A 13859-nucleotide genomic window follows, 5' to 3' on the forward strand; every position below is an offset into this window, starting at 1 on the left:
TGTGAGTGTCAGCATGTTAATTTTACTCAGTGTTCTAGAACAGTTAATTTCACAGTTCTTGAATTTAGAGCATTCATCAGAACTGCACAGCTCTCTGATTCAAATTAGATCACAGGTTATCTTCAGTTTTACTTCTTTCTTAATAAAATATGAAATGCAGCCAAAGGACTGTATCTAGCTTGGTTGTGGGAGATTTTTTTTTTTAAGGATTAGAATCTTTAATGACAGTGCACTAAATTGTTGATGAGACTTGAGGACACTTTTAGATCTTAATTTTTAGAAATGAAGTGTCATTAGCTTTTAAAATATTGGCTGTCTTAATTTGACTTTATTAAGCCTAATTTTTCCTTCAATAAAAGTAAGTTTCTGTCCATATATTTCAGCTTTTGTCCACAAAAGCTCTTAGAGAAGATGGCTGATGTAAGCCTGAAGGAAGCAGCATTAATACTTGGTGTGGTAGCAGCCTGCTACTGGAACAGTCTCTTTTGTGGCTTTGTTTTTGATGATGTTTCAGCAATTTTGGACAATAAAGATTTACATCCTTCTACTCCTTTAAAAAATCTGTTCCAGAATGACTTCTGGGGGACTCCAATGTCTGAGGTAAACTGTTTATGAAACACTTGAAACACTTAAGAAACGAACGTTGAAATAAGCTTGCAGAGTTTTTAGACTTTTTTTTTTTAAGTCTGGTTTTAACAGAATAGTTTGCTTCTGCTGGAATTTGGTGGTTGGTAGTTTATACTATTAAATCGGGAACATGTGGCTTATATTCCCCTCCTTTGCTAAACAGAAGTACTTGTGAAAAATGTGAAGAGTCCTATATCACACATCACACTTTTGTGTAGTATTTAGTTCCAGTATAGAAATTAGACAAATCTGACCATTTTCCCTTCCTCCTCCACAAGCTAGGCAATAGTACTTATTTCTAATTTTAATCTGGAAGGAAAGTTACATAGTTAAACAACAAAATGTAGAGAGTAGGAATTAAATAAATCACATTTATTTGAGCAAGTATCTTTATCTGAATTCAGAGCTTTTGGTTTGTGGCCCATCTTGAGTTTGTGTCTGAAAAGATGCATTGGCATTAAAGCTATTGATAAAAGATGTTAGGTAGCAGTGGTTCAAGATAAAGTTTGCGTAAAGTTCGGAAAGGCACACACGGTGTCATTAATGAGGACAAAAAAAAAAGGCTGACAGGCATAGGTGTTTTACCTATCAAGACATTCCAGCTTGTAATCGTCACTTTTTCTTATGTCCTTCGTCTACAGGATTAGCACAATGTGAGATGTTAATTGCTAGCTGTACAAAATAGACTTTGATGCTTAATTTTCATAGCTTGTGATGAAAGCTTTCAAACTGTTTTTCAGATACCATGTAGTCCTGGAGTCCAGTAATTTCAAATAGTGTTTTTTAACATGTTTTTACTCCAAAGACCTCCTAACCTTGAGGAGAGGGGGGGAAAAGCCATTTCATTTCTAGTGTTGATTTTGCCCTTACAAACAAATGAAAGTCAGGTTAAGTTTAATGAAATGAAAGTCGGGTTAATTTGAATGTTCATGGCCTTTTAAATATTGTCTGTCTTGTGTTTTTCTTGTTTGCATGTATGTGTAATTTTTTTCACCCTAGGTGTTTCTTACATTTTCTTCTTCTATTTTATGGATATAATCATCAAAGGTCAATAGGCTGTAGGTTGGCAAATGCATTTTTGAACAGGAAGGTAGTGTTAAGTAGAGTTTTTAAAAGGAATTATGGAAGGAGTATCTAAGAACCTACACATAAGCTCTGCTTATCTGTTATACTGACAAACATACTAAAAGTATTTAGATAATACATTTAGCTGAGCATACCAAAATTTTACTTTCTAGAATGTTGATCTCTAGCATAAAAATGGCAGATTAATCAAAATACTTGAAAAATACATCAAAATGATTTGGAGATTGGAAAAATGGTCAGAATCAACTTCCCTCGATTTAACAATTTATTTTAATTTTAAATAATCCACCTTTTACTTTGCTAGATCTTTCTTTTTTGGTTAGTGTTATTGATTTTCACGTCTTTATTTTGAAGATGTATGCCTGTGAATAGTGGGGCAATACATGTATGCACAGATTTTTTACATATTTTGGAATGAAAGGCACTTTACAAGTTGGTGGTGACTGATTTATTTATTTCCTTTTTAGGAGAGGAGTCATAAATCTTACCGTCCCTTCACAGTCCTCACATTTCGCTTAAACTACTTGTTCAGCGAATTAAATGCAATTTCTTACCACTTCCTAAATCTGGTCTTTCATGTGGTGGTTTGTATAGTCTTCCTCAAGGTCTGTAAGCTTTTTCTGGACAGCCAGAGCAGTATAGTTGCATCCTTGCTCTTTGCAGTGCACCCAATACATACTGAAGCGGTAGGTAAAGCTGCAATATGTTTAATCTGTTGCTAAAGTTAAGCTGTATTTATTAACCTTAAATTTTGTATTTTATGTGTGTGTTTATATATTGTATCTCCAAAAAGTGCATGTTTGTATTTGGACTTGAACTTAAGTTTGTACTCTGCCCTTTGCAAAGAAGAGCAATGGAGGTGACCAGCTTCTGATTACTCCTGTGTACTCAGAGTTATTTGGTATTCCATGTGGCTACTGAAAAATGATTAAAGAAACATACATTTAATTATCAAATAATTTGGGTTTGCGCCACAAACATTCACTTTTATGATGACAGCTACTTCAGTTTACATAGATATTTGGGCAGATATCATTCTGTGATGATCCATCTAGTGCTGTATCTTGCAAGTACTGTATTATGAACACCTCTTAATTCATTTTTGGAATTCAGACATGTTTTCTTTTAGCTAATCACTGAGACTGGTCTCTCTGCATTTTTATGCCCGTATATCTATCTCAACAAGACTTTTTTTTCTAAGAATGTTGTAACTGCTATCCTAGATCCAACTTTAGGACTTTCTGTTTCAACATCCTATATTTGACAGTGTCCAGTACAAGAAAGATGAAAGACACTTCTTGCCTCTTTCATATTTACCTTTGTTTTGATTCTAAGTGAGCGTTTTGCTCCTATCAAGAGCAGAATTTATAAAAGCCATCTGATTGTATACTTTTTAATGCTCAGCCAGGCTTGGAGATTAGTGTCAGAAGTTTTGGGGTTTTTTTTTTCTTTTTTGAATGGAGTATTGTATTTTTTTGTTATGACTTGTTTCTATCGGAGACATTGATAAAGCAGATCTGTGTAATTTTCTGCTGCTATTTTTGTATCATGTAGCTTAGCTTTCTGTGCAGGGATTCACATTGGTTGAAAAGCCCATTCCTTTTTTTCCTTTCCTTTCCTATAGTCTTAGCTGATTTGGAATTCTCTATGTTACACTGAAACTTTATAAAAATGTTTTAACCTTTTGCTTTTTTGGGGTGTTATCATGTGGGGTTTTTTTATTATGAATTTTGAAGAGAAAAGGCTGCTATTATTTCATCTTATATTGTATTTTTTTCCTGCTGTCTTTGGGCAAATAGTTCTTACCTCTAATTCATGTCTTCTAAAGACAGAAATCCCTCTCAGCAATTCAACAGTCCTTATCTGTGTGTTTTGAGTAAGTCTTTATAGAAAATAATTTCTTTTTTTTTTAATTGGCTGCTATTTGTGCACCTAATATGTCCTTTTGAGAGGAAGTTAGTGGCATGCTTGAAAACTGCAAAAGTTTAAAGCCTAAACATTTTCTTTGTCTTGCTTTTATCCTTGGAAACACAAAACCCCATGTGATTAACATGGGGAGAATTATGGGTAAAACACAGTTGGTTTTTCTTTAAAGAATGTATGTGCTTCAAGTTTCAGGGTTTGGCTTTGCCTCTCGAACAAGTACGATAGCATCTTTGCAGGAGTGTCAGAAAGTTGCTAGCAACTTACATTAGTGGTTCATGGCTTAAATCATCCTACATAATCTTATCCCTTCTTTAATTCCTGAGATGATTCTTTATCATGCTTGTTTATGAACTGTCAGATTCCATATGAGATTCCATTTAGTCGTTTTTAATACTGTGCAATAGTGTTACCAAAAAAGTCATATAATGCCTTTAAAACATTGTCTATGTACTGAAAGATCATTGAATTGGGTAATGTGTTTTTTAAAAGCTACTAACTACAAATACAAAGCCAAGTAATTTGGTGATAAGTGTGTAATCACTGATATTTGCCACATGAGGGCACTTTAGGACTGTAATTATTAGAACTTGCTGTTGTACTTAAACCTTTATGGCATCTGGGATTAAAGAGCAGTTGTGATTGAATTCCTTTGCTGCTGTATTTATGTACTCAAGAATCTGTTAAGAGGTTTCCTTCCCCTCTCCCAACTCCTTTCAATTTAAGCTTTCTCCTTCTCAAAAACACTTGAAAAAGATAAAATACAGTGTGTTTGTATTGAGATGAATTCCACCTAACATGCATGTAACCAGGAAAGGATTCTTAGAGTTGACAGTTGTGATTTGTCCATGTGTATAAAAGGCAAGTCAACTGGGACTCTTCAAGTTTCCATCCATGGACAGAGATTAAGTAATAACTAGCTCCATTTTAGACTTTGAACTGGGGTGCTAACTAACTGTCCTTCAGACTTTAATGAAACTTCCAAAACAGGACTCATTCCTAGTTTTTGTTCCTTTTGCTGGTATAAAATGTATCTAAATTGAATTCTTTCAGTTTAGTCTCCTAATATTATTCCCCTGCACAGGAATTTCAAATAGCAGATGCAGTACATGCAGGTTTCAAACCTTTACTTATCTTGTGATAAATTAATTTTCCCTGAAAAATTAGCAGAGCAGGCTAAAGAGAGAAGAATTGTGCTTGACTTCGGAGAGAAGCTGGGCTCTTGCAATGGCGATATATCACTTTTTGAGGAAAAATTTTTGAGGAAACTATTTGAATAGCAGTATCATAGTCTCCTAGATTGTAAAGTCACATTTGACATTGTCTCTGGAATTCCAGTTCATTCTACCTAGTATGCTACTCTTCTGGCTAAGAGGCATGCTGATCCATTTACATCTATGGGATATTAACTAACCTTGGGGATACTAAAATTTTATCTCATAAATCACTGTTGTATCCAGAAATAGGATCTCTCTTCTGTTGGTGCCTTTTCTGGGGAATGTAGAGGCACACAAGCACAGTTATTCTGCTGATGATCTGTTTCAACCTATCTTCAGACTACGTTCTCCTTAATACCTATCTTCAGACTACGTTCTCCTTAATACCTATCTTCAGACTACGTTCTCTGTAATACCTGTCTCAGCGCTGAACAATTTTGTGATCCAAACAAGGAATCCTTGAAGCATCTTGAGACATTTTGGAAACGAACACCTATATACTATCCGAAATGTTACAACAACTCTGATGACCTTATCAGTTGTGAAATACACATTGTCCAAGCATGATTCAGTGAGTCCTTTGGCAAAATTAAGCTGTTCCCAAAAGAAGCATCAGAAAGTGATTTCAGTGCTCAGATTTGAATACGTTACACTGAGCTTGGATCTTGAGTTACTTTCTCTTTATGCTGTGCTGGATAAATTAGTCTTGGTCAAGAATGCACCTTGAAATAAAAATGTCAGGCTGAGGCTGGATGGCTGAAAGTCAGGCTTTAGCATCATCATAATTAAATAGTGAGCTCTGAGGTTTTCTTAGCCAAATACGACTTTCTATCTCAAGATAGCATGCCATTTTGCAAGCAGCTTATTTACAAAAATTTAAATGTAATTACAAAAGAGGGCCAATTAGGAGTAAAGGCAGCCCTACAGTGTATTTTAGTCAGATCAGCAGCTATTGCAGTAACTGTTAACATGTCTGTCTTTGGCTGTTAGTCACAGCTTAGCTTCATTCAGAAAACATATCCTGTACACAGAAAACAGCCTGTATTTCATTAGGGATTCTGAAATAACCTTCTGCCCTGTGGATTTTAGCACTTCTTCATAAAGTAATCGTAAGATCTGTTCCTCTCTGTCTCATTACTAAGGGGGGCAGTACCTGCAACAATTTAATATTGTCAGCCAAATGAGCATACAAAAGATTGCCAAACCTATAGTAAAGCCTTAGTCATTCTTAAACTGTGTTGCACAGAGCTTGCCATCAATGTATTGATAACTCTTGACTGTTCAGATAAGAGCTGCCATAGCGCTGGTTAAGTGAGTGCTTCTTTCAGATCTGTTCAGTCACTCCTACAAGATATGAACAAAATCGACTATGGTAGTTTCTATATGCCACTGTCTACAGGGATATGTTGCCAGGATGTATGTGTAAGACAGTCCTTGTCACACTTACAGCTCTTGCTGATGAAAGGTAGTTTCTTCCAGGTTTTATGAAGATAGCAGTCATAATCCTGTCCAATTTGCCTCAGCTGATATTTGCAGCTGGTGTTACTGAAGATTAAAAAGAAGTGCAGCATTTCTCAGTTGCTTCATTAATAGTGGCGCTTATGGGCACATCAGGGTGGCCACTTGTTTTCAGTGTTCTTGAATTCAGCAATGGTTGAACTGAAAGCATCCTTACTACTGGTAGCCTTTTCTGCTTGGTTTACAGGTCTTGGTTATGCGTATCCTGATAGTGTATCAGTCATGCACTATTCAGTACTTAGTGAGAAAGCCGGGCAGAATAGCTTACTGTGTTTTAGTGTTTTGATGAAGCAGCTGATAAAGATGGGAACCGCAGAAGAGCAGAAAAATGATCCCTTTTTTGACTGATCAGCTGTGACTTTTCAACTGTCAGTCCAGGACCAGTAATTGTCAGAATAGTTTAATAACTACATACGCAAAGAAGAAAATATGTTTAATAACCTGTCACTGTAGTATTCCAAAATATTGTAGTTAGTTTGGAACCCTCCCTGCACACAGCCACACTGTGATTCCTCCTTCTCTCCTCAGAGGCATAGGGCACAAGCATGACCTTCTTGGAGAAGGATAACTAAAATAAGGATGTAGGATCTGTTCTTAAGATCTGTAGTAACTAGCGAAATAATCTTTTTTTTTTTTTTTTTTTTCCTTTTTCTTTTTAGGTAACTGGAGTTGTGGGCAGAGCAGAACTTTTATCATCTATATTTTTTCTAGCTGCTTTTTTGTCATATACTAAATCCAAAGGGCCAGATAATACCATAGGTAAGTGACTGACAATATATATGTAGCTTCATGTCTGTATCAGTAGTAATAGAGCTCTTAAAATAGTAACATAGAGTATTGGTTATTAAGCAGTTGTGTACATGAAAAAAGTCTTCAGGCTCAAGATATCCATGTAATACTACAAATAATATTTTACATCATAAATTGCCTTTTTTTCAAGATAAAGAGCTTTTTAAGTTGTTTTGTAAAACCTAGAATTCTTTAATGAGTGGGTGATTCTTGCACTGATTTGTATTAGTGCAAATAGTGAAAATATGCTGGGATGCATCAGACTGTCCTAAATAAGCTGCAGAATGGAGATATAGGAGTCTTGCATATTTTCTAAGTGACTTTGAGAAAAATCATGACTGCCTTTTAACATTTAATTTGAAAAGGTATTTTGGTGAGTTAGAAAAGTTTATTTGCTTTTTTTCTTTTTTATCAGAATGCCTTATATTGGTCTTTCACTTTTTATTCAATTTTTAAATTTTAATGGAGGCAATTGTAAAACTGACAGGTATATATTATCTTTTTATAAGGTAAGAATGACAATATTGATATCATGATTTTGATATCATATCAAATTGATATCATATGAATTTGATATCATATGATATTGAATAAGTTTCTAGATTTTCTTCAGTCATAAAGAGCCTAATTTCAGCTTTTAAGTTGATTTGGTTTATTAAATGATTGTTTGCACTGTAAGATGGAACATTTTCAATTACGTCTTTTTGATTTGCAGTGTGGACTCCGATTGCAGTGACGGTGTTTCTAGTTGCTGTTGCAACATTGTGTAAAGAACAAGGAATAACAGTAGTGGGAATATGCTGTGTATATGAAGTATTTATTGCTCAAGGGGTAAGGTGTGGTTGAAAGATCAGATTTCTTCTCAGGAATTCTGTAATGAGGCATTAAATATTCAGAAGCTTCATATTTCATCACTGATGTCAGTTTAGGCTAATTCTATAGTTGTTTTACACTTTTCAGATATTCCTTTGACTCGATTGATATTTAAAACGCATGAGTTGTGGGGGAGAATCAGATGCCTTCTAAGTTGTTTTCTATACGTCATGCAGAGATGATACCAAATATATTTGATAAAGAATTGGCATGTCTTAACTAAAATCTGAAGTTTTAGTCGACAGGTTTGTAAAGACCTGCATGTAACAGAGTTGATTAAAGTCTGAGGTGTGTAAAGATAGAGGCATTGTTCATTTTTAATTATTTCAGCAAAAATAGAGAACATATTATTTGCAAATAGCTTCCATCACATGCTAATGAACAACCAGATGTTCTGGAGTAGTCTAATTTGAGTCAGTAATATTTTTATGAAATTTGTCGCTCTAAAAAAGCCTTTAAATTTAATTTCTAGTCTCGTAAGTTTCTTCTTGCATTTTGATATTTCAGTAAGTTAATAGTAACTTTTCTTTTGTCTGGGAAAACAAGTGATGTTCTCACAATGAGATAAGTTTTGGCTTTTTAATAGTAAAACCATATGCAATTTAAAAATATGAAAACACATGTTGTATGAATATCTTTCTAGTTTACCATTCCTTAATTATTTTAAGGAATATCTTACAAAAACTGCGACAGTAAAAGCCAATTGGTTGTCTGTCTTCATCTTATATATTAAGGCTAAAATGTCAAAATCCGAATTCAGTGTTTTCAGAAATACTTTTTTCTTTTTTTTTAAACTAGTGGCTTTGCACATCCAATGTATAAGTACACAGTTTTCAAAGTGGATTTCTAAGGAAATCACCTGTATGTGACCATACTTTTCAAACCACTCCTCTCTTGTGACTCTTGATCTGAGCCTCAGTTTCATTAAAGTTTAGCAAATTTGTGTAGGTCAGTTGAGTAGAAAAGATAAAACGCAAACTGGTGCTTCTGCTTAGAGCACTGGTGTAGTGGCATGAACGAAGTCTTTGACCAGTTCTCAAAACTTGTCTATAACTGTTTTTCAGCCGGTATATATGAAGCAGTAAAGACATAGTGAAGGAAGTGGGCACACAGCAGAGAAATTGGGGTACATAATGGGGAACTGTGCAAGATCATAACGTTCATGAGATAGGGACAGATGAGATTACTGCAGCAGAGAAATAAAATAAAAACACAGAGCTAAGCAGGCAATAGTATTTCCACAGTTCCTATAGTACTTCGTTTAGGACAGATTTTCAAAGGGACAAATAATTTTGAGGACACTGTTATCTCTCTTTCAAAATTTATTTCATGGTCAAATTCTATATATCAAACTCCGTATTTGAAGGCAGGTTAAATGTTTAACACATCAGTGCAAAATATGGGATTACAAAAAATGTTTGAGTTCAGCTATTATAATGTTAGCAAAAATACTTGAACAGAATTTTTTGATTAGGTGGATTTCTTTTGAGAGGAGAAGTTGTATGAGTGAAGCTGAATTAAGTAATTTGGAGCAATCATTCACAGAAACCCAAGGAAAAAAGATCAGAGAACTAAAATTTGTATAGAAGATTAGTGAGTACACTGTCTGATAACTGTTTTTTCTTTGCAGTACACCTTGCCAGTGCTGTTGGACACAGCTGTACAGATTCTTCGAGGGAAGGGCAATATCCCTTTCTCTGTGCTCCAAACACTGCTAAAGCTCATTGTCCTTATGTTCAGTACACTGCTTCTTGTTGTAGTCAGAGTCCAGGTTATTCAGTCTCAACTTCCAGTGTTTACAAGGTAATATGAAAGTGTTTCCTGTTTACAGATACTGATAAATAAGATGCAGTTTAATGATGTCTGAATAAAATGCTGAAAACTACTTCACCTAAAATGCCTAGTAACTTACTTTAATATTGTTAGGTAATGACTGTACAATATTATTTTTATGAAATCAATAACTAGTGTATTTCAGTAACTGCTGACAAGAACATCTGAAATTCTGAAGTATCTGAGCAGGCATTAATTTTTAAATGCTTGTGGTTCTTAGTTGGTTCTAATATTCCAGAGATTAAATATTTTATTAGTGAAGGTTTTTTTATTGGTCATGTTTTTTGAACCTTCGATAAGTACTTCAAAACTTTTAAAAAGTTTTTTCTCATCTACATATGAAATAATTTTTGTTTTTCAGATACCTACTATGCAGAAAGTATAGTTAACTTCAGATACAGTGCTTAAAATTGAATATATAGGAATAATGTTAGAGCTGAAAAACTGTAATTTATCTTAAAAGCAATCTTTGTTGTGAGATATGTAAAAATGAAAGAATCTAATATTCTCCCTGAAAAATGGGGCTTTTTTTTTTTCTTCCAAACCAATGACCATAGCAAAAGCAATGTAGCCATTCTCTGTTTATTGAAGCTTAAGGTGATTATATCCCAAACCAGTTTCTTGAAGAAACATAGAGGAGTCTCAGTCCCATGCTGAGATATATCATGTCTGGTTCCTCAGCTGCACACTTGACAAATGTAGAAAGATTAGTATTTTGTACATGGCCGTAACTGGCCATGTACATGAATTTAGCTATGAATTTAGAGTTTCCTGGTGCCTGGGCATGAACTCAAGTCCATAACTTTTTTTTTTTTCCTCTCTCTTTCTCCTTTCTTTTGTTTTAGGTTTGATAACCCAGCTGCTGTAAGTCCATCTCCAGCAAGGCAGCTGACTTTCAACTACCTCCTCCCTGTAAATGCTTGGCTTCTTCTCAACCCCTCAGAATTATGCTGTGACTGGACAATGGGAACTATTCCTCTTGTGGAGTCTCTGTTAGATGTCAGAAATGTTGCCACTCTTGCATTCTTTTGCTTTCTGGGATCTTTGATTGTCTTCAGTCTCCGATATCCTGGGGATTCCTCCAAGACTGTATTGATGGTATGGACGATGCATGGTTTTTGTCCTTTTCTTGCAAGAGTATAGCTAGCTCTGGATGTTTAACCACATGCCTCAGTCTGCTGTAACCCAGTGATTTTAATGCATCTGGTTGTGTGCTAGAATGAACACACAAGAAAGGAGGAAAATGGTTGCGGCAATAGCACTGTTAACTCACAATTAACAGTACTGTTTACTCTGTCAGGAATGAGACTGAGAAACACAGGCAAGAGATGAAAATAAATGTGACCGGTGTTATGCATTTGCATACTGTATTGTGGCCCTCAGATATTCAAAACTCAGCTAACAAACTTGGAGTTTCACTAGAGTCAACATACATTTTAAGGATCAGAATGCATTTTGATCCTGTGACATGTCTACATTATTTAAATGTCAACAGTTATTCTGCATATTTACCAACTGACTCAATTATTTTTCCTTATTATTTTTTAAAAAGCTGTGTTTTGGCATTTAAGGGCATAAGTTTTCCTGTTTTCTTGATGTTCTCTTAAGACACTCTTTTGTAGCCTTTTCCATATTTTAAGAGAAAATTAATTTCCTCAGCCTATAAAGGTTTTTCAGTAATATACAACCTTAAAATTGAAATGGATTCACAGGAAAGAATATTTTGGAGGGAGTGGAAAAGAGCAAATGAGACAGCTAGTACTTTTTTTTTGTCTAAAAACACTCACCTTTTTGGTTGCTGACTTTTCAAAATTTCAGAAGGTTATTGATCAACTAAAATAATGTTTCTTATTATTAAATAAGAGATGTAATTATGTCTACAACAAACACTCATACCAGCATGCCTGAATCTTAGTCTGCCACAGTAATAATGTGATTTTTTTTTTTTTTTTTTTTTTTTTTTTTTTTTTTTTTTGGAATATGTAACCTCAGCCAAAAGTTGCATGTGGGTGGGAATATTTACGCACAATTTAAGGCTTAAGTACATTTTGTGCTAATCAGCTGACACATTTGATTCACTTCAAAGAGACCTAGCATATAGTTATAGTTTTGACTAATACGATTATTCTTGCCATGTTGTAGAAGCAAGGCGAATTGTTTCACTAGAAAATCAGTTTCCAAATTCAGGATGAGAGGCTTCATCAGCAATACTGCAGCTCATTTTCACTGTGTATGAACAGAAGAGACCTAGGTAGCTGATTGATACACTAAATGTGCAAAACGACTTACTTTTAAATTGGAATTTTCTGGGTATAACTTTGGACAATGCATATTTAAATGGATAATTAACTGGTGTCTTTGAGAAATGTTAATGTTTTGCAGCACTTAAAAATGTGAAGTGGTAGCTTAATTACTTCTTGCTTAGATAAGATGAAACTATTTTTCTCCAATGCACTGATAGTAGTAGAAACGGGGTTGGGAGGGAGGGTTTTCATCTTTTTCAGAGGATGTCTCTTAAACTTTGAGAATCCTTATTTCCCTGCTTTTCTCTTTGGTCCCTCCTCAGTGAAGTTCATAAGAGAGAAGGGTTAATGGAATTCTCAGCACACACTGTAGTAAGTCAGTGTTTGTTCTAGTTTTATAAAATATATATTTGTATTATTCCAAGTGGTTTTCATAGCAAGGGACTTTCAAGGTCATTCTGTCCGGCCTGCCAGCTACAATGTGGCTTAACACAATATAATCCTTGTTTAATGAAAGTTATTTTCCATAGCTTAATTATATACATATATTATGTATATAACCTGTATGACTTTTTTCTTTTTCAGGCATAGTATCTGAATGCCTGGAAGGTAATTTCTTAGGAAATGAGAATGCAGTATCATATATTAAAACAACTAATTGTTATGTGCTAAAACATGCAACAACACTGTAGATAAAAACATATTTCTGCCTTCCAGTAAGCTGTTAATGTCCTAGTGTAGATAGTTCTTCTGCCTTCCCATTGCAGGAAACTTTCTTCTGTGTGGCTTCTTAGTCTGGCTTATTAAAAGAAATCGTAGAACCATCTTTAAAGTGAACAAACTGAATCTTTGTTCAGTAAGACCAACTTACGCAGTTTATGGCAATTTTGTAGGTAATTACATTGAATTACTATTTTTAAAATTTGTTGTTTTGATACTCGGTTTTGCTAATAAAAGCCTGAATTTGTGCTAGTCGAACTAAGCTACTACCCTGGCAGGTACAAACTGTGTGCGCCATCTGCATGGATGCCGCATGGTTTGTTTCAGTATAAAGGTGGCTTTAGCACAATACATTTGGTACCATGACCGTATGCACCGTTTGATATTTTAAACTGTAATGGTCTTGAAAAGGAGTGACTAGGAGCCTTGAAAATCTCTAGCATGTTTTGGAAACCTCATCTGTCAGCCCAATATTACGAATGAACATTCTGCTGCTATCTTACTGCATAAATGTGTCGTCAAAAAAAAAAGAAGGAAAGAAAAAAAAAAAAAAGCCCTTTTAGGAGAGATCAGGCAGGTCTCATGCTGAAGCCTAATCTAAGGGGAAGGTCTCAAATTACTTTCGTTTGAGATCAGCAAAAGTACAACTTTAAACCTGCTGCAGAAATAAAGAAGTTTATTTGGACTTTGCGAAGGAAATGCAAAGGAGAGGGATCCAGAATGCAAAAGAGAAAGGAGGCCACAAGTATGTCAGAGTATTTCTTTCCATACTTGCTGATACGTATATAGAGTTGGGTGCTGTGCTGCGTGTGAGACAAGGACAAGACAGAAGATGAGATTCCTCCTCCCACATCCACAAGTGACAGCGGACCCTCCACACATTTCCAGAAGCAGTCTCACAGGGTGAATTTGCTAATGAGAGATACAAAAGATGAAGGACCCATTTTCAGTCAGCATCTCTTTGATACCAGTCACCTCTGAGGGAAAATGGCTTAGGTAAGTGGATGTATTTGTTTCATTTTGTTTTACT

At 35.0% G+C, this 13859-nt stretch overlaps 1 protein-coding gene across 3 annotated transcripts in view; it reads left to right on the forward strand.

The window, feature by feature from the left end:
* Nucleotides 1-13859, forward strand: part of TMTC3 (transmembrane O-mannosyltransferase targeting cadherins 3) — a 36933-nt gene that overhangs the window by 8807 nt on the left and 14267 nt on the right. For all 3 annotated transcript variants that reach the window (XM_026109541.2, XM_026109540.2, XM_026109542.2), the window contains 6 exons: nt 384-600; nt 2181-2399; nt 7031-7130; nt 7876-7991; nt 9664-9836; nt 10712-10964. In XM_026109541.2, the coding sequence (XP_025965326.1) occupies nt 412-600; nt 2181-2399; nt 7031-7130; nt 7876-7991; nt 9664-9836; nt 10712-10964 (1050 nt within the window). In that variant the 5' untranslated portion in view covers nt 384-411. The remainder of the gene's footprint in view (nt 1-383; nt 601-2180; nt 2400-7030; nt 7131-7875; nt 7992-9663; nt 9837-10711; nt 10965-13859) is intronic.

This window comes from Dromaius novaehollandiae, chromosome 1 (genome assembly GCF_036370855.1).
Source record: "Dromaius novaehollandiae isolate bDroNov1 chromosome 1, bDroNov1.hap1, whole genome shotgun sequence".
NCBI lineage: Eukaryota > Metazoa > Chordata > Aves > Casuariiformes > Dromaiidae > Dromaius > Dromaius novaehollandiae.